Source organism: Crotalus tigris, unplaced genomic scaffold (assembly GCF_016545835.1).
Source record: "Crotalus tigris isolate CLP2741 ecotype Arizona unplaced genomic scaffold, ASM1654583v1 scf7180000017639.5415321, whole genome shotgun sequence".
Classification (NCBI taxonomy): Eukaryota; Metazoa; Chordata; class Lepidosauria; order Squamata; family Viperidae; genus Crotalus; species Crotalus tigris.
In genome coordinates, this window is record NW_024096532.1 from 1,244,098 (window position 1) to 1,270,196 (window position 26,099).

Here is a 26,099-nt window from a genome sequence, read left to right on the forward strand (position 1 = left end):
ACAACTTTTGTCACAGTTGTTAAGCGAATCACTGCAGCTGTTAAATGAATCATGAGGTTGTTAAGCAAATCTGGCTTCCTCCATTGACTTTGCTTGTCGGAAGCCTGCTGGGAAGGTTACAACTGGTGATCACAATGATCCTGGGACAGTGCAGCAGTCATAAATAAATGCCAGTTGCCAAGGCCCCAATTTGATCACATGTCCATGGGATGCTGCAAAGATCAGAAGTGTGAAAACTGGTCATAAGTCTTTCTTTTCCCAGTGCCATTGTAATTTCAAAAGGTCACTAAACTAATGGGTGTAAGTCAAGGACTATCTGTAGTGAGGTTTTTTGGGGGGAGGGGAATACATAAAAAAATCATTCTCCCTCATACCAGACTTATACACTTAAAAATATTTTCCAAGATTTTAAAGAAGCCATGTTTGTACTGCACACTCATTCCTTTCACAAAGGTGGGGAAATGAAAAGATTTTAAATGATGGTTGCATACACCATAACATTACACCAACATGTAGCATTATAAGAAAAAGACAAGTAATGTTCTCTCATCTGTTCCATTCTTTCTATATTTCTCTTCCTTTGGCAAAGTGAATTACATAGTTTCTCTGTTTTTTACATAATTATCTAGTTTGGCCACTCTTGATTTAGGTGTGATCTATGCCATTAACATAGTTAACAATTAAGCTGAATACAACCACTGTAATTTAGTATGCCACGTAAGCATTAAACTCCAGTGAGTGAAAATGCAAATAAACTAAGATCTGAAGTTGGGTTATTTGCAATGAAATCAATAGAAACCACAGTTTGTCAGTCTGCTTTGAAAATATGGCAAATTATGGTTAATCTAAAAGAGAAGCAAACAAGTCTAGATTATTATACCAGCTGTCCTGAAAGGAATGTGGGATTGAAGAGAGATTGAAAATTATAGAGCCATGTAGGCTCATATTGTTGAAATATGGTTTAATGTTACATCTGAAGTAGCTGGTGTTTTCAATATGGAAAAGAGTATTTCCCAACACTGGACAGTAATCAACCTACAAATCCTTGTGTATCTTTCTCCTACACTGGAAATACATATGAGAAGTACAATGATGATTAAACTATTATTTAAAATTGAGATCTCAGTGTCTGCCCTAGATCTGCTTAAGAAAAGCCTGAATATGAATGTTTAAACTAATGAAAGTAGTAGTGGCTGAAAGCAAAATTTCAACCAAGCAAATGTTCTTTTATCAAAATTATTCACAAAATAAAATATATATTCCAAAGGGCTAATTTTAAGGTTGGGGTGGGGGGTTATTTTTAGAAATCACTTTTATCTTCCATGTTTTTACTTTTAATGAAACACCATGACCCAATGGAAGTTTGCCATACATTTTATGTCTTTGTATGCTTAAGAAAGAACAGACCATTCAAAAAATGTAATGCAGAAAGGATTTTTTAAGCATCCTGAGCATCATAGATGATGCACAGTTGGAGAGAAAGCAGGTAGGCTTAGGATGAAGTTTACTTGTAATGATTGCATTTGAAATAACAGAGTTTTTTAAAAACTGCACTCACAAATTCAATATGGATGGATATCCCCTATAATGGGAAGCTAAATAAAAAGCACTAGAAAAATCGATGGAATGTAAGCAATATATAAAGATATGTACAGCAGAATGGGTGGACTTGATTGCGCCCTAGATCTTTATCATCAGAGTTATGGACCCATTATAAAACAAAGATAGAGTGAGAGTGGCAAAGAGCTGTGTATTGTGTGATACTCAAGCTCCTCCAATTTCAGCACTGACCAGACTTGTTACTGGAGACAACAGGATAAGATGGCCACCATTCCCTTCTTACAGCGCATCTGGAAGGAAGAGGAAGAGGTGGGAGGGGTCTCATCTATTCACTTTACCACTGTATGAGCAAAGGGATAGTTAGATCATCAGAAGATCATAATAACCTTTGTCTGTACACCACTAAGGGCACCAGGTATCTTCAACAAAAGTGCCGATATGAACCAGGTCCAAGTTGTTAACCAGCCCCAAAGGATGAAGCCCCATAGAGATGGCTTCATGCAAAGTGGATGAGCTGAAAACAGTCAGTGATGTCAATGATGAGTGAGGTGTACAGTGATGAAATCACCAAAAGTCAACATCGTTGCCAATTTCTGGCTACTTTGAAATCTGTAGCTATTGGTTGAGTCCATTGTGCTGAAATCATCAAAATGTGACAGGCACAGGAACCTTGATAGCATTCTTAGTTATCAAGATTGGCAGTACTATCATGAAATGTTGACATGGCCTCTTCCAACATCAACATGACTGATTTTGCCCTTCACCGTACAGAACCCACATACTGTAACTGACTTCATCAGTCCATGTGACACACTATAGTATTCTATCATAACCAGTGCACTAACAAACCTCTTTCTCCATTAACAACTTCTACCACTGACAAGTCAGACAGTGTTGATGTCAACAAAAGTCCACAGTGTTGATACCATCAGAGACTGATGGTGAGGGCATCAAAGGCCAACAAGACCCACAGCGCTTATATGAACTGCAGCTGACAGAATCCACAGTGTTGACACCACTGATGGTGTCGATGGTGTCACTTGGTCAATGGAGCATTCACTAAGATTGGCAATGTTCACAGCGCTTAGAGTTATAAGAGGCAAAGGGTGCCAACTTCATAAATCCACAAGTGATGTCTTCAGTCTTCAAAAATCTGAGACAAGGCCCAGAGCAATGATGTCATCAAATGTTGATGGACAAAACTAATATTGTAATCAAAGGTTGATGGGGCCTAGTAACTGATCTTATGCAAAACTATCTTCATGGCTTTGGAAGGATCCATAGGCCTGGTCACTAAAAATCAATTCAGTGTTACCAAACCTGGTTAGCCACAATGTCAACAGACACAGAAAGAGATAGTAGCAGCATTAATTGTATGAACCCAACTAATTTTGACATCTTCACAAATTGACTAATACTGCATAATTGATGCCTTCTATGAAACCAAGCAGGCCTTGATATACTCACATCTTATCATGAGCTGTAATGCTGATATTATTAAATACCAGCAGTCAATATCATCATCAAAGATTGTCAGGACCTGGCAGGTCAAATGGACCCAATCAAAAGTCAGTGAAGACTGTGATAGTGCCATTAGCAAAGACCAGGCTAGGACTTGACATCAACCAAGATGGAGGCCACAAGACTAAAATAAGAGGGAAAACCCCAAGAAAAGATAATGAGCACCAAATAAAGGGTGGGGTGAATCAGAAAAAGGGAGAAAAATATGGCCTTGGAAAGTCCAATCAACCTGAGTTGGGGAATAGGGACAACTCACACCGTGACCTCATTCTTGCTGCCAGTAGGAAGGTGTTGGGTTGGGTGGTGCCCCGGGATGAACTGAACTTGATCAATGGTGCTTTGCCTCTTGGAAGCAAAGCCTTGGCGCCTGGCGGCTGCCTGGTTACTACTACTACTACTACTAGTCTCCCAAGGAGCAGTTGCCTTGGGAGAATTGTTGGAGGCGGGATGAGAGTTTTTCATCATCATGTGATGGTGGTCAAGCATGGGGGTGCTGCTGGCACAGACATTGGTCTGAGAAAGAGCCTTCTGATGGCCCAGGTGCATTTCCTGGAAGGGACCCGTGTGTTGATGGAGACGCTCTGGAGAAAGCAAGTGCTCCTGAGAATGCAAGTTTTCCCGGGAGAGAAGGTGCTCATGAGATATGACATGCTCTCTTGGAATGGTGTAGTCGTAATGTGACGGGCGGTAGCTTCCCCCTCCATTTCCACCGTCTGAAAGGATGTGTTCTTGTGACATGACCCGCCGCGGATTGTGTGACTTCTCAGAATAGCTATCCCTATCATAGTTCATTTTCATGGCATGTAAGGGCAGCGTCCCTCGAGTCAACTCAGCAAGGTGCCTCCGCTTGGCATAGAATTCATCCAAGTCCTTCTCCGCTGCTGAGAAACGTGGAGAAAAAGTGAGATGTCAGTGGATGATGGGGAGATGGACAGGTGAGATTAAAAAACAGGAGAAAGGAACGTTAGAGTCATAGATGGATGGACCCAAGTGGCTTTGCGCTAAATGTTTAGTGCAGAACTGCCATGCCCTCCATTTTAAGGAGCATAAACACAACACAACATCTTGTCAATGGCTGTGTTCTTTCAGTGTTTCTATTCTTCTCCAATTATAGTGAGATTGCCTTCTTTCAGAAGGAACAATCCCAAAGGTATAGATCCCTTTAGGGAGCAGGAATCTGCAATGTCTTCTGGGCTGAAGATCCCACTTGGCTTTTACATGCTGTGCCAGAAACTACAATGCAAAAAGCAGCGGTTAGATCAAATGTGGACTTGATTTCATTTTATAGTAAAACAAAATTAAAATGAAATCATTTCATAATTTCTATTTTCTGTCTTATTTATTGCAATTTGATAACAGTTGCTGGAGATGTCAGGGAACTGCATCTAAATTTTCTGGAATGACTTGCAGTTCTGGCGCCTTAGATTGTATTCCAATGCATTGAAAGTATTCGTCCATCCTACAGCTTAGGTCTAAAAGGAACCATACTAGTACATTAAATGTGATTGAAGTGCAGTACATATTTATCCACTGGATTGTTCCATTCATATATAAAGATTAGGACTTATTAAATATCCTATTCCTCCAATCGACTCATTCTCGTATAGGTTGGCAGCTGTGAGTTAATTGGTGGCAGTTCAGTGCTCTCTTTGGAAAAATCCCAAATGTAGGTTTTTACAGGGCACCGTAGAAAGTTAAAACAGTGACCACGATATCTGAAATAAGAGGCCAAGATCTACTCAAATGCAGCTCTTGCTGAAAAGTCAAAGGCACAAAACTATTTTCCTTGCTCAGTTCATTTTTCATCATTACCACAGGGAGAATGAGGAGAAAATTGCTTAAAACAATGGATCACAAAGAAATATACTGGGCATGTGTGTGTGCGTGTGTATTTCTCATTTATAGTTCTTTTGTTATGAAAAAAGAAACACAACAGCCACCTTACACACACACACACACCCTTTCACTTATATCTGAATGGGACAATTTATGAGATGTATATTGGTCAAATGCCCCCCTGGCATGATAAATTATGCTCCTCTTCTACATAAAAGGCTCAGCAAAATCATATACAAATATCTCTGGAGAATCTCAGTGTGGCAGCTTAAGGCTTGGGTGCTAAAATTCTTTAACTGTGAGGAGATGGGACCTAAGGAATAGAAGTCAAAGACTGAGATTTTGAAACAAGTACCTAGGTGAGAAGAAATATGCTACATCACTTATTAAGAGCTACTAATCCCAAGGAACAGTCTTGTAAGATGGTTTGTCACCTTTTTTTTAAAAAAAAAAAACCCAACACCTCAGTTCTTTTTGTAAATAATTCAACTTACCCAATCGTTTGAGTGAGGAGTAACGGTTGAGTTCTGACTTGATGGCTGACTCGTAGGATGGAGGCAGATGGGAGAGGTTGTGAAATGAACGAGAACAGCTGAGGGTATTGTATTTGGTTGAGGAATGGCTTGGGGTATCATTCATGTGCCAGTCTTTTAAGGGAGCAGAGAAATTAGAGAAAAGTCTGTTAGTTTATGTAGATTTGATTTCTGCTGCATTTTACTTTACTTGCTTTCACACCCACCATTGAGTCTGGGATGGAAATCATTTGTTCACTCTGCTCTGGTGCAGAACCCAGATGGCAGTTTTCACATTCTGTTCCATTCTCATGGTCTCCAGGTGGGTCCTCCAAGGATATCTCTTTGGGTTACGCAAAACACCCACAACCCACTTCAAATTGGGGAGAGCATGTATAAAGCCTATTTTTATTTATTTATTTATTTATAAAATTTATTGGCCACCATCTTACCATAGGGTAACTCTGGGCGGCTTAAAGTCATTAAAATGTATCTATACACTAAAACATGAATAAATTAAAACCGAACATTAAAACCTAAGGACACGTGGGGAGGGTGGGGACAGAATGGGGGGAAGTGGGATCTGTTTAATGGGGGGAGGTGGGATCTACCTCCACTGTGCGGTTCCCGCACTGGGGCCCTAGGCCAACTGGCAGAGCCAGGTCTTTAGGCCCTTATGAAAGGATAGGAGGTTGGGGCCAACCTCACACTGGGGGGCAAGATGTTCCAGAGGGCAGGAGCAACAGCAGAGAAGGCCCTCCTCCCGGACCCCGCCAGCCGGAATAATCGGTCTGACAGAACTCGCAGCAGGCATTGTCTGCCAGCATGAGTGGGACAAGCCAATCCCAGTGGGGTGAGATAGTCCCACAAGTAACCTGGACCCATGCCATGAAGGGCTTTAAAGGTGATCACCAAAATCTTGAATTGCACCCAAAAGGAGACTGGTAACTATTACAACTCATGAAGCAGTGGTGTTATTGGGGTCATTCTAGGAGCCTCCAAAATTGCTGCCGCACTCTGCACCAGTTGTAATGCTTTTCATTCCAAGATACAATTTAATTCAAAGAGGTGAGTTGACTGGGCAATTCAAATCAGCAAACTGCTTTGATTGTTCCCTTTAATAAAAGTGAACATGCAATAGCATGAATCCTGCATTGCTTTGAATTCATTCAAAAACACCAGCTCAGTTTGGCCCAATGAACTAATTTGGCTCAATGAGCTAATTTGACAGTTTGATCCAAAGGAGAGCTTTGATTCACAAACCTTTCAAGGGGAGCTTTGAATCAAAACTCAATGTAACTTTTGCCACCAGGGAAATTAGCAAAGGGTGGAGAGTGCCAGGGTCTCTTCAGCACTAGCTGAGAAACTTTCCTTTTAAATCAGCTGTTTTCTTACTCAATTCAGCATGACCAACTGCTGAAATTTCCACTGCTAAGGAAGGCAGTTTTTAATTACCTATTTTCTTTTCCCCTCTGGCAGATTCTGTAGTAGCTCATTTAATTTTTTTTAGTCTGAGAAATTGCTTGTCGCCTTTCATTATTGACTGGTCTTCATTTATGATTGCAACTCTGATTCATTACAAATATCTCGGCAGCCACATTAAAATACTTTATTTTCTACTCAACGTATTTCTGCTAGGATGAGCAAGCCTCCATTAGTCCTTCAGAACCACTTCCTTTGTTCATATTCCCCTCCACCTGTTCCAGGCTACAACCTCAGCAGCCTCAAAGACCATATACCCTTCCAATAAATGAACAAATCCTTTCTTTCTCCCCAGACCTTATCCATTTTTTTACTCATTTACTCTCCACCTTGTTCCCAATTCTGGCCATTACACAGAAGCAGCCTGTAGGTCAGCGGTTCTCAACCTATGGGTCGCGACCCCATTTGGGGTCAATCGACCATTTTTCGGGGGTCGCCAAAGGCGGCGATCCGCCATTTTCTCCCCTCCGGTGGCGGCGCCACGCATGCACGCCGCGCATGGGGCGGCACGGCGCATGCGCATAACGTTTGTGTGACAGGGGTCGCCGTCACACAAACGTTGAGAACCGCTGCTGTAGGTAGATATAGGTAGATACAAATGGAGTCCACCTCTCATAAGAAAGGATAGTTTTGGGGAGAGAGAAAGGGAGATTTGTTCAATTCTTCAACACCTAAATACAAAAGTGCTGTGACATTATTCATACAATTAACAGTTGGGCTAGCTCAGGGATAGGCAACCCTGGCTCTTTTATGACTCGTGGACTTCAGCTCCCAGAATTCCTGAGCCAGCCACGCTGACTCAGGAATTCTGGGAGCTGAAGTCCACGAGTCATAAAAGAGCCAAGGTTGCCTACCCCCGGGCTAGTTGATTAGTAAATAATCATTTTAGAATGCCTGTAGTTAGATGCTATTTTTAAAATCCAGTTCATACTTGGATAGGGACCATGCAAAAATAAGAGACTGAACCACAACTGACTCCAAAATTTCCACTGCTAAGGAAGGCAGTTTTTAACTGAGTTTTGCTCCATTTTACAATCTTTCTTGTCACAATTATTAAGTGAATCATTGCAATTGTTAAGTTAGTAACACCGTTGCTAAGTGAATTTGGCTTCCCCATCGATTTTGCTCGTCAGAAGATCGCAAAGGGTGATCGTATGACCCCGGGACACTGCAACTGTTGCATGCCAGTTGCCAAGGACCCAAATTTTAATCATGTGACCATAGGGATGCTGCAGTGGGTCACAAGAGTGAAAAACAGTCATCAATCACTTTTTTCAGCGCACTAAACAAATGTGTTAAGCCGAGGACAATCCACTGTCATCTAACAGAAATATTTATCTCATTTATGACCCAACTGAGAACATGATTGCATGGATGAAACCAGTGATATCATGAGTCTATTGATTTTGTTGGACTTTGGCAGCACTATTGACAATAGCAAGGATCTCTTTTGGAGAAGGAAATAGGGAAAAAGCAACAGACCTTTGTTTAAAAACTTGTAGTCTCCTTTGTTTTGAAATTCTTTTGAATCCAAGCTCAGCACTACTGAAATTATCTTTCAGTATGTATTGTGATCCCACCTTTCTGTTCATTTCATTTCATTTTTATTGTAACGATGTTTAAAAAAAATATCAATTTGCTATCAAAAAATAGAGCAAATGACTCATTAAGGCTTTGATCCCATATGCCCCACTGAATACAGCAAGCCTTTTGAATAAACAGGCAAAAGGTGGGCTAATCTGTGGGAAACCACTGAAGATTTGTGTACAGATAGTCCTCGACTTCTGGCCACAACTGGGACTGGAATCTCAGTCATTAAGTGAGTCATTGTGTGACTGGATCTGAATTTACAACCATTTTTACTTTGGTCATTAAGCAAATATTCAGGTCATTAAATTAACCACACAATTGCTAAGAATATCAGATTTCCCCTGTGGATTGTTTGTTGGAATCTGGCTGACAATTTGCAGTCATGTGATCTCAACATGCTGCAGCCATCGTAAATGTGAGTAGGTTGCCATTCACCCAAATTGCAATCACATTCCTGTGGGTGTTGGTGGAATCGTGATAACTTCAAGAAAGAGTCTAAGTCACTTTTTCCCAGGCTGCCATAACTTTGAACCTTCACTGAACAAATTGTCATAAGTCAAGGACTACCTGTATGTGAATTCTAAGTACAATGTTTGTGATCTTGTTAGGGTTGGTCTGAAACTCGTTTATTTACTGTATATTAGAAACCCTCAGACAGAAGTCTTCAAAAGGACAACAATTTAAAACAAACGAAGTGAACAAAACCCACTTATCAAACAGCAGCAGATTATAGGAAGGACACAAATAGCACAGCAGCACAAATTCAAAAAGTTTGTGATAGAAAGTAGAGACAAAAAAGAGACACACCAAGTTTCCTGCATGGGGCTAATGCATATCACAGGAGCTGAGCCTAGAATGTATGGGAGATATTTGCCTGTTTGTCTATGCTTTAAATATTTCACCTTGTGGTAGAAAAATAAGACAATGACCATAACACAGGTGAACATTGCTTAGAAATTTTAGCTGGAGATTTGGAAAGTTGATGCTGAACATACTTCAGATTTGGGAAGACAGTACAGATCTACCAAATTATAGCCCACTAGTCTTTGTTAAAAAATAAAATACAGGTAATCCTTGACTTATAACAGTTCATTTAGTGACAGTTCAAAATTACAATGGCATTGAAAAATGTGATTTATGACCATTTTTCACAGTTACAACCTTTGCAGCATCCCCATGATCGTGCGGTCAAAATTCAGATGCTTGGCAACTGGTTCATATTTATGACCGTTGCTGTGTCCCAAGGTCATGTGATCACATTATACGACCTTCTGACAAGCAAAGTTAATGGGGAAACCAGAATTCACTTAACAACTGGGTTACTAACTTAACAACTGAAGTGATTCACTTAACAAAGGTGGCAAGGAAAATCGTAAAATAGGACAAAAATCACTTAACACATGTCTCACTTAACAACATAAATTTTGGGCTCAATTGCAGTCATATGTCGAGGGCTACCTGTATAATCTAAAGGCTGGCCTACCCGATCTTGTTTTAAAAAGACTAACCAAAATGAGTTCTATACCAAAACTCAAACCCTCCCAAAAGCACCCCCAAGGCATTGGCAAAATCCAGCCCTGGGTCTCATCCAGTGCCATCACTGAATCACTGCCTCAACTGCAAGAGTGGAAGTCTATTCCTTCCAGGCCATCTCAGTGTGAGGCTCTCAGTCCTACAAGCTGTGCAAGGCTGAGCTCCATATGGCATAAAGGTCAGGCAGCAAACTGCTTTAAGTTTCCTCGCCTTGCTTAGCAAGTACAAACCACTGCTGCGAAACAAGCTTTGTTTGAGCAAAGGAAACCTCCAGCTTTGGCGTTTGGGCTAACTGAGGTACAGATTCATTTTCCCTTCTGCCAAAGCAACTTGGTGCCAGGATCAATGATTCTAGAAGACCTCCAAGGTCCTTCCCAATATTATTATTATTATTATTATTATTATTATTATTATTATTATTATTATTGATCATCGCACAATCAGTCAGATGTTCAGACTGGATTTGGCATTTTTGTCTACCTATCGAGTCTTACCAACGACCTGGGATAGGCAGATGTGGATGTTTGATGGTATTTCAGATATCGTTGCAGGATGGAAGCAGTTCCTAGTAAGGCCGCCTTTTGCAATTGACTAATGGCAAATTTGTCAATGCCAATGGTGTTCAAGTGGTGCGCCAGTTGTTTTGGGATTGCACCCAAGGAGCCTATGACTATTGGTACTACCTTTGCTTGCTTTTGCCACAGTCTTTCTATTTCTATTTGTAGGTCTTTGTATTTTGTTATCTTCTCCAGTTCTTTCTCGTCTATTCTGCTGTCTCCAGGCACTGCCACGTCCACTATCCAGACTTTTTTGTCTTTCTTATCGACAATTGTTAAGTCCGGGGTATTATGTTGCAGGTGCTTGTCTATTACTACTACTACTACTACTACTACTACTACTACTACTACTACTACTACTATTACTATTATTATTATTCAAACCTGGGATTAATTTCTATCCCTGAGCTCCAACCCGACTTCCATGAAGGAAGGATCATTCTATCAAGCCAACTTCTCTGTTTGTTCCTGCCACCTTATCTTTCCTCTGAAGGCCACTATAATTTCTGTTTTTGTTGTTTCTTCCTCCATCTCTTTACTAAAAACTTCAAACCTAGCTCACTTTTTTTTACACCAGATGAGTCGGCTTCCAGATGTAGCTAAACTAAAGCTCACAGTAGCCTCAGTCAGAATCATCAACTGTGAAGAATGATGCTAGGAGCCAAGATGTGAAAGACCATAAATTATCTACTTCTGAGAAATAATCAAATCAAAATCTTTATTATGGTCATAGACGAGCATATTCCAAGAAATAATTCTACGTCCTGATAGCAGGATACTTCAACATGGTGAGAGCATCTTAAAATGGAAACAAGTCAAGACATCAACTTTATTATTCAATAAGGTCAAGACATTATTCCATAAAGTCAAAACATTATTCCTGAAAAGAATAGTGACATTCTAGGTCCCTGCTCTATTATCATATTTATGTAGCTTGGAATATTTAACTCAGGGAGGGTTACTCCTGAGAAAGCATATATAGGATTGTGTAATCCTATCATTTCAGGCTTATGCACAAGGAGGGAGTAGAAAATTTTTTGTGTCCAAGTTTGGCATTCATCACACCTTTTTCCATTGAAAAATAAGGCATGAGATAGGAAGCCTTGATACAAACTTGGACTATAGGGATAGGAGAAGGGTTTAACCATTCCTGAAATCCATTTCTTACTCAAAATTTTCATTTCTCACCAGTTGCCATTTGTAGGAAATATTGATTCAGGGTTCAAATAGGAGCTAAGCTATTGTAATATTGAAAATGGTGCTCTGCAGTTTTGGACCTACATAGTAGATCCATTGCTATCTGTTTGATTGCAATGCTTATTTTGCATTTCTCCGTCATAGTTCAACTCCCAGTTCTGCGAAAACAGAATTTAAAAATGTTCATGTCACATTCACTGTGACCATCATGAGTAGCGGGCAGGAAATAAATTATGTGACCCCTGTTTGCATACAACTCCACCCCTTTCATTTTGTGCTAGCCTTTACTTGGTCTTCTGGGTGACCATAACCTCCAATGCAGTGTTTTCTCAACTTTGGCAACTTTAAGATGTGTGGACTTCAACTCCCAACTCCCAGCAGGGCTGGCTAGGGAATTCTGGGAGTTGAGGTCCATACGTGTTAAAGCTGCCAAGATTGAGAAAACACTGCTCCAGTGACACAAAACTGGCCTCTCCATAACAGGTTTTGGCTGCTTTTGGGTGGTCAGGATCAACCTTAACATTTTTTGTCAGCAATACCAATGGGTAGGGATATTTTCCCCCTGGCGGAGTGAGTGGCTAAGGGTTCTCTGTATTTTAAATTATTAAATTTCACTGTAATGTTGTTCCATGGTGTTTCCTTTCTTAAAACATGTCTTGGTTTAGATAAGGCAGTAGCAGCAGAGGCAGACTGAGCTTGGTCCTCTGGATGTCCACATCCAGACCAGATCAATAATGTGAAATTGATCAGGCCTCCATTCTCAGGAATGGATGTCAATGAAGATAGACGGCTTCCAAAGAATTTGCATATTCCTTGTCTCATTTTTCCTGTCTCCCAATGTGTGTTGGCTTAGCTTATTTTATGATGCAGCCATGTGTGGGTGTCTATGTGTGAATGTATAATTGGGTGTGTGTCTATCTGAATAGGAATTTGTCAGAATGAAGGAAGGGAGATACAAGACAAACACACACATACCATTAACTTTTTTTTCTTTCTTTTGTAGTTGTAGGGGCACTCACTAAACACTGGGCATTTTGGGGAAGATCATTATTAAAATGGTCAGTATTTTCTTCCATTTTTGTGGTGGCTTCTGTTAATGAGCATTTGCTTGATGTTTTATTAAAATAATTTAGAGCAAAAGGAAGTAGACAGTTTTGCGAAGCCCAATAACACGTCTTTATACCGAAGGCATGTTAGTTCAGCCTTGAGGTGATTAGATTTCATTATTAAGAAATTTTAAAACAATTATAATTTAATTTAAATGTATAAAACCATACATTTTATTCCTCTGTCCTCCTGACTGTATATAATTCAACTTTGGAATTTGCTACCACAAGATATGGTGCAGCCTATTAGTTTTAAAAATGGTTAGATCGATTCATGGAAGTCACGAGGATCGAATGCCTTGTTGACAGTAGAACTACCTCTGAAGGCCATCTACTAACTAGTGGACTTCCTTGTATAGTTGGTTAGCCACTGTGAGAACCAACTGCAGGACACAATGGGCCAGGGCTCTGATCCAACAAGGCTCTGCTCATGTTAAAACAAAATGGACATGTCTGTCTACTCTCCAAGAGTTAAGTTCAACTCCTCGAAACTTTTTTTGATGGCAACCCTCAAATCTGGATAACTGCTTTAACTTTCTGCTTCAAATCATAGGTGCCTGTGAGGATGGAAAGAGGGGAAATGACAAACAAGGATCATCATGGTCACAACATAAAATCCCTTGGTTCATACACAGTACTTGCATCTGTCATTGAGTCAGAAATAGAAAAGACCAAGATTTAGATCATGACATTGTAATTTTGTCATTCTTTTCTTCATTGCAGTTTGTACCAGACTTCTATTCTCAACGTCCATATTCAATTCTGTCTACTTTATTTGGTGACCCACCCCAGTACAAAGGGAAGAGGATTAAACTGCCTATCTCAGAATCATCTTTTGATCCAGGGGGGTTCTTAAGCCGGTTTTTTTTAAATAAAACAGCACAGAAGATCAGAAATCCAACATATAAACTCTCCTTATGGTAGCACTTCCCAAACTTTTTCCTTCATTACCCCATACCAGTTATCAGAAAGTCTTATTGAACTTCAAGGATTGTGGTAAGTCTCTTTCTTTGGCACCATCAAAATTTGAGCGGTTGCTGAACAAATGGTCGTAACTCAAGAACTACTTGAATTATAAAACCAACACCACTGAATTATTTTTATGTCATTTCACTAAATTACCATTGGTAACTTCCCTGATTTTTCATCATAATGTGGGGTACTAAGGGAGATTTTTGAATATATTTTAGTACATGTGACAATTTTGAAGTCGATTTAAATGTCCCTGTTATGATCAGTAATGGATTCATGTGCTGTTATCCAAAGGAAAACCAATTTTACCCAGTTTGGGGTAATTTACCCAGCTTTGGGAAGCATTACCTTATGGTACATTCTTGTTGGATAGCCATAGCCAACAATAATTTCCTATTCTTCCAATAGATTGCAGAAAATTGAGGACTCCTAAATATACTATTGGGGTGAGGGTGAGGTTGTAAAAGACTGTGTATGTTGTATATCACTTTAGGGAACTTTTCAATTGAAAAGTAGAACCAGCATATATAGGCACAATTACATACAAATACAGCTCTGGGTGTTAAACGAATGATAAATGTATGAAAAGGTATATAATGAATCAGTGATTTGACGGGACTCTCCCAACACTTTCGACATTTTCTATTTATATCAGTGGCTAGCTAGGGATCAGACACCACTGGACACTTACCCAGAGTGGCTGTGTGGTGCTTAGGGCTGTTGACGTTCAAATGGATGTAATTGTGATGCATGTTATCTGCAAGGCAAAAAAGAGAAGCATGCATGGGGCCGCACTGCATATTCTTGCAGGTGGCCACTAGAGGTCATCTCATTCAGGTTTTTCCAAGCACCAGTTCTGGAATATGGGTACCAATCCCGCTGCGTTAAATCAGAGAGGACTCAAAGGCGTTTATTTGGTCCTCCTCTTTGCAGCTTTTGGTCTGTGTCCAAACATGACAGTGCTCAGAACGCTCTCTGCAAAGGGAAATGGTCTTATTGGGTCTCCTTCTGAAACTTGTTTTTCTAGATGGCACGTGCTGGAGGAATGTGATTTGCAGAAATCACTGGGGAATTCTTTTCGCCCTAGAAAGCTGAACACTACTGCTTACAGAGCAGTAACAGGTATGCAGCTCAGTGGAAGGGGAAAAAGGGGGCAACTTTCTATGATTCCCAGGTTTTGTCTGGTGCTAGCATTCCGTCTTCCCTTTCCTCTTACAGTACTGTGATTTTTCAAATAGGTTAGACGAAGAGAAGACAAAGACACAGAAAACAAGGAACAGTGTCAGGATGCTTTTCAGCATTTGGACAGCAGATTTGACATTCATCCACTCCCATCTCCTACGAAGCTTGGATTCTCCTGTGCATGCTGCTGGCCTTCCTATTATTTGTTTGTTACTCTGTTTGGGCTACTGTCTTGACTGTATTCACCACCTGAGTTTGCTATTAGAATGATTATGGTCAAGATTCCCTGGCTGGACTCTTAACATCTCTGGGAAGAAAGTGCAATGTCCTTGAATAGAAAACCCCACTTTCTTTTTCTTTTCACCTGGAAAAGGAGCAGTTTTGTATCTGAATGCAGTTCTCTCCCCCTCCTCACTACCCTAATATTAATGTTTGAGCCAGCACAAAGACAGCCAGACAGTTAGAATTGGTTGTCATGGCAATCAGGCTGTTTCCCTGTGAGTTTTTGCAGCTTAGTTCCTGCTGCTGATACATATATAATTTAAACGCTGCAACCTCCAAGTTGCAGAAGTTAGCATGAGATACTCTTAGGGGGAAATTGCAGAGGGGAAGGACCTGGAGATAGGATGGAGACAAAACATGGGCGCAGGAGAATGCTGGTAGTTGGCAAAAAGTTATCTCAGTGATTCTAGGAAAGCGTACTGCATTGTGTAGATATATTGTTGTTTGTGCTCTCAGTAACATTTATCTAACACTTTTTTCAAAGAGGTTTGAAAAGATCTTCCATTTGGATCTTAATATCCAAGGTTTGTTCTCATCAGAATTTAGACTCCAAAACATGGAAGTGGCAGATCTACAAACAATATTATAAAACTTTTACCTTGTTTGACTTCTTTGAGTATGTCTGATTCAACAGTGAACCAACATCAAGGAAAATGTTTCTTGAAAACTTGTATCTTCTGTCTTGATTTCATGGCTGTTCCCAAGATTTGCAAGAGGGGAATTATATTTCTCAGTTTGTACATACCATGGTTTTGTGTTATCGCCAAGTGGATTACAGGGTCATAAAAAGGGGAAAAAATCCATTTGATCATTGGCCAGTTCAAAGCTTATATTCAGTTTAGAAACTGAGATATATCACTCACACTATTCCTGATGCAAACTATTTTTATCAGAACTTTTGCAGCCTAATCAAGAATTTGGAAATGATTTCCAAGTAACCAAGGCCAAGATGTTTAACTTACTATTCCTGAGCCTGAGATCCCTTACTGCATCTTGAAAAGTTGAAGATGGATGGACTTCAACTCCCCATAATTCCCCAGCCAGCTTTGCTGGGACTTGAAGTCCACATATCTTCAAATTGCCAAGGTTGAGAAACATCGCCTTATTGCATCTTCACTTTTAAGTCATACTGCTGGAATTTCATAGCATGTTTTGGTTTTGGGGTTGTTTTTTTTGGGGGGGGGCAAATAGAAAAAGCAAGATATTTATTATAGCATTATTTCTGCTGCTTAGAAGTCATTAAGCCCCCTTCCCCAAAATTTAAAATAACCAACACACACCAGTGACAGTATCAAATCACTGGTCTGCTGAGGTCAACAAAGTAAAGAATAGATCACACGTACCCCACTGTAAAATTGCCTTTGGAAAAGGTAAGCACCTGATAAAGGCATAAATTCAGTGGCTAGTTTGAAAGTCACTCTCTTACCCAGCAGCCCCACATCTTCTTCTCTTACCATGACTACTTTTGGAAGGTTTCACTGCATTGTACAGATTCTTCGGAGGACGAGCTGAACCATTGTCTTGGAAGTTTGAGTTCATCACAAGGCTGTTGTTGCGCTCAGAACATGAGGTGGTGCCTGCTTGATGCCTGAGAATGTCAACCAAAGCCCTGGCCAGAAAAAGAAGCCAAATGTTCATGGAGTGGAAATCATAAAGTATATACATGGGTTCTGTTGAGGAACCTAGAGCACACATTTAACCATCTGCATGTTGATGGGGAAATTGTTCGACCAAACAGAGTTTCATATTCTCACTCTCAATTCTGCAGTGCAGAATCGTATAGTTAAATATAACTAGGTAGCACTAAGTTGTGGAAGGGGAGAAGCAAGATGGTGCTGTATCAAAAATACATGTTTTAAATGGAAACCAGTTCAAGGTCTTCTAGGCCCTTCTGTGTCTAGTACTATATCCAGTCCTAAGCGCCCTGTGAAAAAGGCAATAGACCAGGGGTCTTCAAACTCTGCCTTTTATGACTTAGGGACTTCAACTCCCAGAATTCCTCAGCCAGCATGCCTGGCTGAGGAATTCTGGGAGCTGAAGTCCATGAGTCATAAAAGAGCCAAGTTTGAAGATCCCTGAGATAGACAGAGTCAAATAGCTTCAAAGAATGGCAATGCTTTTGGTCAGAGATGTAGAAGACAGGTTCTGGAAGCTAGTATATTTCATCTAGTGAAGGACAAAAGATGATGAAGGCAAGTGAACAAACTACAAATGTGAAGAACTGTCTGTTAAGATATTTAATAGCTTGAACAGTAAAGTGGATAATGGGCCAGAACACACAGATTGGTGGGCTCCTACATGAGGCAATCTACATTATGATTGGTTGCTGGGTGTAAAGGGAGAGTTTCCCTCCCCCTGTCCTTTTCTTCTCTGTAGGCTGTTCTGTGATTTATTTGACAATTTACCTCATGATGTAGTGATGTGCCCGACTATATAATTTGCTGTATACATTGATATAAAATATATTTATTTCTATAAAACTACAAGTTCATGTCAGTGTCTCTGACTTCATTTGGATACCTGCTGCACAATTCCTTAACACTGTCCCACAGAAGGAGATGGCAATTTGTTCTCTACTCTCTGGAAGATTTTGAATGAATATAAATAAATTTATCCAATCCCATTGTAGCATAGACCTGCTTGTCTATTATTCAGAACAATAATTATCTATTTTTTCTTGATACTTGACACTTTCATGACACTTTATGTTGTAGCACAGAACCCTGGACATCTTGCACAAGATTCTGGGGAATTTTTTAGAATAGAGTAGAATGGAGTGGAGTGGAGTGGAGTGGGGTGGAGTGGAATGGAATGGAATGGAATGGAATAGAATAGAATAGAATAGAATAGAATAGAATAGAATAGAATAGAATAGAATAGAATAGAATAGGAAGGAACCTTGGAGGTCTTCTAGTCCAGCCTACTGTTCAAGCAGGAGAACCTATACCATCTCAAACAGGTGATTGTCCAGTCTCTTCTTGAAAATTTCCAGTGATGGAGCGCCCACGATTTCTGGGGATAAGTTGTTCCACTGGTTGATTGTCCTCACTGTCAGGAAATTTCTCTTTAATTCCAGGTTGCTTCTCTCTTTGATCAGTTTCCAACCATTGTTTCTGGTCCTTCCCTCTGGTGCTCTGGTGAACAACCTGACCCCCTCTTCCTTGTGGCAGCCCCTCAGATACTGGAATACTACTATCATGTCTCCCCTATTTCTTCTTTTCTTTAGACTAACCAAATCCAAGTTCCACAGCCGTTCTTCATATGTTTTGGTCTCCAGGCCTTTTATCATCTTAGTTGCTCTTCTCTAAATTTTTTCCAAACTCTCAACATCTTTTTTGTGATATGGTGACCAAAATTGGTTGCAGTATTCAAGGTGTGGTCTTACTAGGGCTTTATAAAGCGGTACTAATACTTTGCATGATCTTGATTCTATGCCTCTGTTTTCTAGCAAACCCATTTAGTTTGCAAAAAAAATAATAATAATTTGGCTTTGCTATCACCAACTATGAAGTTTAACCATTAAAGTGTGTATATATATATATATATATATATATATATATATATATATATATATATATATATATATATATATATAGGTGAGAAATAAAATGATCACCAGGGTAATAAAACTATAAAATTTATTTAAAAAGCGCCTAGCTTTCGCCGTCACCTGCCGGCATCCTCAGGGCTAGTGCGCCAGGGAGTGAGAGAGTCGCTTTTATAGGTGTACTAAAGTCTGCGCACGACTCCTCGACCTCGTCATCGGGCCTAATTGGTATGACTGCGCACGGCTGATCTGTTCCTTCCCATTCATTTCGATCGCATGTTCATCCTCATCCATCCTTCTTTCCCCCAATCTTGGGGTGGATGGGTAAATGCCTCTATTATTAGGCCCGATGACGAGGTCGAGGAGTCGTGCGCAGACTTTAGTACACCTATAAAAGCGACTCTCTCACTCCCTGGCGCACTAGCCCTGAGGATGCCGGCAGGTGACGGCGAAAGCTAGGCGCTTTTTAAATAAATTTTATAGTTTTATTACCCTGGTGATCATTTTATTTCTCACCATGAATACTCCCAGGGTTCATATTTTTAATTTTCTCAAACATATATATATATATATATATATATATATATATATATATATATATATATATATATATATATATATATATATATATTTCTGAGGTTTTTGCGGGTATTTGTATATAGGTCTTTGGTTGTTCGGGTTTTCTCCCGCGTAAAATTGGAAGTGTCTTGGCGACGTTTCGACGAAGTCACATTCGTCATCTTCAGGCTGGTGTTTTTAGCTTCTTGCTTTGAGCCGCAATGTGTGGTCTTCTTGCTTTGAGCAGCACACATTGCTGCTCAAAGCAAGAAGCTGAAAACACCAGCCTGAAGATGACGAATGTGACTTCGTCGAAACGTCGCCAAGACACTTCCAATTTTACGCGGGAGAAAACCCGAACAACCAAAGACCTATATACAAATACCCGCAAAAACCTCAGAAATATATATATATATATATATATATATATATATATATATATATATATATATATATATATATATATATATATATATTCCTCAATTCTCTGCCATATAGATATGTTCTGGTGCAATTTCACTTAGAGCAATGTGGGATGATACCATTTGTAATCCAATATTTAGTTTTTGCTCTAGAACATACCAGTACTTTCAACCCTGCTTCTTTGAGCCTATAGATCAGTATCTTTCAATCATGGCAACTTTAAGACATGTAGACTTCAACTCCCAGAATTCTCCAGCCAACCTGAAACTAGCTGGGGAATTCTGGAAGCAGAAGCCCACATATTTTAAAGCTGCCCAGATTGAGGATCAATACTATAGATTATTGATAGACCTTGGTGTTGATGGGAACCCAGCTTGGCAAATTCATTCAATCTTTCTCACCAGCAACTGCATTTCCAGAACTTTTGTTCAGCTATTTTAACTTTGATTGGGGTTTGTTTCTGATTTTTCATGGTTTAGCATGTTATGCAAACCCAGCCAATTTTTTTAGGTTGTGATTCTATTTATTGTGGCAACCCAGAAAATGGGTTAATTCAATAATCAGTTTAAGCATGCTCTGTGAACCCAGCCAGCCTTACTCTAGGACAGTATGAGGAACGGTTACTGGAATTGGGTATGTCTAGTTTAATGAAGAGAAGGACGAGGGGGGACATGCTAGCAGTGTTCCAATATCTCAGGGGCTGCCCCAAAGAAGAGGGAGTCAAGCTATTCTCCAAAGCACCTGAAGGCAGGACAAGAAGCAACAGATGGAAACTAATGAAGGAGAGAAGCAACCTAGAACTAAGGAGAAACTTCCTGACAGTTAGAACAATTAAACAATGGAAAAATCTGCCTCCAGAAGCAGTGAATGCTCCAACACTGGAAGCTTTTAAGAAAAAACTGGACAGCCATTTGTCCGAAATGGTGTAGGGTTTCCTGCCTGAGCAGGGGGTTGGACTAGATGACCTCCAAGGTCCCTTCCAACTTTATTATTATTATTATTATTATTACTTTTTTGCCATGATTGTTAATTGAATCACTGCAGTTGTTAAATAAATCATGTGGTTGTTAACTCCATTGTTTATCAGAAGAACATGGTGATCCCATGACCCTAGGATACTGCAACTGTTGTAAATACATGTCAGTTGGCAAGTGCCCTCCAAGTCCCTTCCAACTTTATTATTATTATTATTATTATTATTATTATTATTATCATCATCATCATCATCATCATCATCATCATCATCATCATGTTTCTCAATCTCTGGAACTTTTAGACATGCAGACTTCATCTCCCAGAAATGAAGCATGCTAGGGGAATTCGGGAATTCTGGAAGTTGAAGTCTGCATGGCTTAAAGTTCTGGAAGTTGAAAAAACCACTTTAGGATGATTCTGGTTTTGTTCTTCGTCTACTTGATGTGATATAATTTAAAAATCTGGATATATGACAGAATCACAGCCAATATATTAATATAACTGGAATTTTACACAAGTATTCCCTGTTCACATGAAGAACTCACTGGGAGACATAGGAAGTAATCTATGGATCTCACTCGACATTTCCACTCAAGGCAGGTGGAGCACAATAAAATATGAGGCACCAATCTGTAATTTACCTACCCAAGTTTGCTGCACATTGGAAGCAAATCTTTGCTGAAAGATTTTTATTTTGGTGAGAGAAGAATTAGCGCTCTCCATTGTAATTGTTTTAATATTAAGTGATAGGCTTCCACATCTCTGAAAGAGGCATGCTTTAGTTTTACTCATAGGACATGAAAACAAAATGCAGCCAGGAACAGGTAACCGAAATACAGTAATGGGCAGTGAGAACAGCCTTGAGGAAGAGGAAGAAGAGCTACAAAGGTCAGGTAAGAGATATCTCAGCCCAAAGGAGAGTCAGAATGGAATTGAGAAAGCATTCCAGACTTGACCCTTCCCAATTCTCTTTAGGACAGGGGTGTCCTGAAACTACTTGCTGACAGATTTTTAGGTGAACTTGGGTGTCCAATCTTGGGAACTTTAAGACTTATAAACTTCAACTTCCAGAATTCCCCATGCTGGCTAAAGAATTCTGGAAGCTGAAGTCTACAAGTCTTAAAAGTTGCCAGGATTGGGTACCTGTGTTTTAGGATCAAGGCAAGAGTTGCAAGATTGATTCAGCTCTTCAAAGTAGACCTGTCAGACATCAAAGTTGGGAATACTAAAACTAGTTTTATTATAGGTTTATGGGAAGAGAATCTTGCAACTCTGAGTTTACTTCCATCTTCCCTGCCTTTACCCCAAAGAAAACCAGGAGGGTCAACTTTGGGATGTTTCCTCAAATTCCATTCCCGCTTTGGACTTAGATTTCTTTTATCTGGCTGCAGCTCTTCCACCTCTTCCTCAAAGTTATTCTCACAGCCCATCATGAATCCTTGGTTTGCGGAAGAGACTACAGCTTTGAGACAGAACACAATGTTGAAGGCCAACTCTCTCGAGTCCAAGAAATTGAATAATATGTGATGAAAGAGAGACACTTTCTTACATCTTGAAAGGCTACTGCTAATGCAAGTGGGAAATATTGGTCTCCCTATTTTAGGAAAACAGGCTGTCTTGCAATAGGTTGATTTTCTTCCATTTGCACCTAGATTTAGCAGCAAGTGAAAATATATCCAACTGAACCCAAATCTGGAGACCCTTTAGATTTGGAAGCAACTCAAGGGTACGATCTATCCCCCCGATCAATGGATCAGAATACTTCTGGGTCCTTCTCTGCAGCCCTTATCCTTACCTGGGCACATTGAGTTCTCTTCCATGGGGTCTCCTGGAGGCTTTGCTGAAAAAGAACTTGATCCCGACTCCCACAGCAAAGGTGAAGCTGATGACGCCACAGATGACGTACACGGTGCTATTGCTCTGCTGCTTGCTGCCATTGCGTACATCGGGCCCATTCGTGGCTGAGCCAGCCATGGTGGTTGCGAACCACTGGGGGTTGTCACGACACTTCCCTTGCTCCAGTCTCCTGGATCGATCGTCACAGCAGAAGCGGTACTGGCAGGTGCCGCAGCAGAACCGGTAACCCCCCGTGGTACAGTTGAAGGTCGCATCGTATTGCCCCATGACATCGTAGTAGCCTTGGCATGTTTCAGAGGGCCGGGCTCTGCTGCTTGTGCTAGTGGTTGAGTTAGAATTTGGTGCTGTCAAGCGCTTCAGATGGGCTAGTAGGCTGGGCAGTCCCCAACTCTGGTTTGTATAATGTGGTGCCTGAACTACAGCTAAGGCTGTGTGCCCAGCCAAGGCTTCCAGGGATGCGTAGAGCATGACTGTCAGCAACTGATGCATGATGGCGGACAGTATGGAGCTGAGAAGCTCAAGCCAGACTGGCCAATGTGGTGGGTCTTTTAGAAAGTATATAAAAGAGATCAAGGAAGCAAAACCCTATAAAGACAAAGAAATGAGTGTTAAGAAAAGCCCTGGTGGAGTGAATGCAAAATGCTCCTCAGTTTGATAGAGGTAGTCTCGACTTACGACAACAATTGAGCCCAAAATTTATGTTGTTAAGTGAGACATATGATAAGTGAGTTTTGCTCCATTTTGCTACCTTTTTTGATACAGCCGTTAGGGGAATCACTGCAGTTGATAAGTTAGTACCCAGTTGTTAAGTGAATCTGATTTCCCCATTGACTTTGCTTTCAGAAGGATACAAAAGGTGATCACATGACCTTGGGACACAGCAACGGTCATAAATATGAGCCAGTTCCAAGCTTTGAATTTTGATCACATGATCATGGGGATGCCGGAAAGGTCGTAACTGTGAAGAACGCTCATAAGACACATTTTCAGTGCTGTTGTAACTTTGAACAGTCACTAAACAAACTGTTGTAAGTTGAGGACTACCTGTACTAACAGCACAGGTTAGCCTTCCCAGTGCAGTGGTCTTCAAACTTGGCCCTTTTATGACTCATGGACTTCAACTCCCAGAATTCTTCAGCCAGCGTGCCTGGCTGAGGAATTCTGGGAGTTGAAGTCCATGAGTCATAAAAGGGCCAAGTTTGAAAACCCCTACTCTAGTGTCTTCCAAAAATTCAACCTCCCCAAATGGCATGTCAGAGGACATCAGGTTGGAGAAAGCTATGATAGAGCCATCAGGAACAACTGCTGATGATGAGCTTCTTCCTCATGAAGTTTCCCAAATCAACATCTCCCTTAAAATGTTTGCTAGGTTCCCTCAACCTGAGATCACCCAGGATGAGAACTCTGGTTTAAAAATCCGAATGGCGTCATTTCAGAATGGCTGATCTCAGCTCACAGCCAGGATAACAACTCTCAGCAGCAAATTCCATAATAATTGAATGATACAGTATTTCATGCTTTAGAGCAGCGGTTCTCAACCTGTGGGTCGCGACCCCATTTGGGGTTGATCGACCATTTCACAGGGGTCGCCAAGCAAGGCTGTCCACCATTTTTTCCCCTTTTCCAGTGGGTGCCTTACCTCTCTTGGGCTGAGCCAGCTGGTGGCCCAGCCGGTGGTCGGCCTGCTCCATCTCTGCTACTTGCCAGCTACGCCTCGGCCGGCGCAGGGGGCGGCACCACGCATGCACGGCGCTCCCGGGCAGGGAAAGTCCTTGACTTACGACCGGTTGGGTAGTCCTCAACTTACGACCAGTTTAGTCCTCAACTTACGACCGATTGGGGGTCGCGGCATTAAAAAGGTTGAGAACCACTGCTTTAGAGCTTTGCATGACATGGTTTATCTGCTTCCGTCTTAATGTGATGTCTGGATTCAGTTGCTATGGTTTATGGCATAGGTCAGGGGTGGGAACCATGGCCCTTTGATGACTTGTGGACTTCAACTCCCAGAATTCCTGAGCCAGCATGAATCAAGGTGAATCAAGCTACTGGGCTTTATTCAGCAAATCACTGTTTTTAAAAATTCATATAACATGAAGGAGGAATGTAATTATTTGGGTTTCTGAACAGCATCTGAATCTTCTAGTGTCTATTTCATTGGCAGATTCTATTAGATAGGAATGGAATGTATTGATTTATCTTGCTATCTTCCCACTTAAAATAGTTCTCAAGTTGGTCAATAAAGCTATAATGAATATATTACAATTCAAATTCAAACTTTTCAATAAGAGAGAAATAAGTGTGCTCACCAGAATAAAACAGTATAATTTTTAAACTAAATGTTTCTATACCACTCTTGCTCCCAGAGACTCCCAGGATATTTTAAACAAGTAAATAAAATGTATTAATAATTTAAATAAAATCATCTCAATAAACCCATTTTTGTTAAAAAAAAGATAAACAAATCAGAATTCATTTTCAGAAATAAAAAAGCTAAACCATTACTCATCTTTAAAAATAATTTGATTATAGACTAGATGTTATTTCATAAATGCGTTAATGAAAGTGGCTTTCTTTATTTTAGCAGAAAGTCAGCTTAATCATTTCAAACCTTTATTTATATATATACTGTATACACACACACACACACACATACAAACATATATACATACACAAACACACAACATATACCTATATTTCAAAATCACTAAGTTTTATCCATTCTGAATAGTAAGAAGTAATATATTGTAATTTTCCTTCCTTCCTTCCTTCCTTCCTTCCTTCCTTCCTTCCTCTTAAATTATGTATATTTGACCTTCTGAAAAATAATCCTGAAAATATTTGGCAGGGGAAGAAGGAAAGCAAGGGAATTCTTATTTTTCCAATATTTCACTTAAACTGGATATATATATATATATATATATATATATATATATATATATATATATATATATATATATATATATATATATAAAAAAAATCCAATTTTTTTTCAACACTGCTAATGTTGGATAGAGTCATTTTGCCAACCTCTTTTCAAGCCATATATTCAGTTGCTTTGACTGATATATGAGAGCAATTCGGGAAATTCGTTTGGTTATCAGTGACAGATACTCACAGATACAGAAATTTTATTATACACATTAGAAAACTACAACATTACATTACTTTTCGACACAATCGCCAGTTAAATTGAGACACTTGTCATAATGTCTTACAAGGTTTGAAATCTTTTAATAGCAGTCACTCGGTGCCAAATCTGGGCCATGGGGGGGGTGATCAAAAACATCCCAACGGAACTGCTTCAAAAGTTCTTGGGTGCGTTTAGCGGTGTGCAGGTGAGCATTATCGTGAACCAACACCACACCATAAGTCAGCATGCCCCAATGCTTGTTATGGATGGCTCGTCTGA

The 26,099-nt window shown here is 40.2% G+C and overlaps 1 protein-coding gene across 1 annotated transcript in view; it reads right to left on the reverse strand.

Moving 5' to 3' along the window:
- Positions 1–310: 310 nt before the first annotated feature.
- The window catches only part of SHISA7 (shisa family member 7), a 45,811-nt gene continuing 20,022 nt past the window's right edge, over positions 311–26,099 (reverse strand). The window contains exons 2-6 of the mRNA XM_039335033.1: positions 22,629–23,275; positions 16,785–16,939; positions 14,558–14,623; positions 5,412–5,564; positions 311–3,962 (exon numbers count right to left, since the gene is read on the reverse strand). Coding sequence (XP_039190967.1) covers positions 3,334–3,962; positions 5,412–5,564; positions 14,558–14,623; positions 16,785–16,939; positions 22,629–23,179 — 1,554 coding nt within the window. The 5' untranslated portion in view covers positions 23,180–23,275 and the 3' untranslated portion in view covers positions 311–3,333. The remainder of the gene's footprint in view (positions 3,963–5,411; positions 5,565–14,557; positions 14,624–16,784; positions 16,940–22,628; positions 23,276–26,099) is intronic.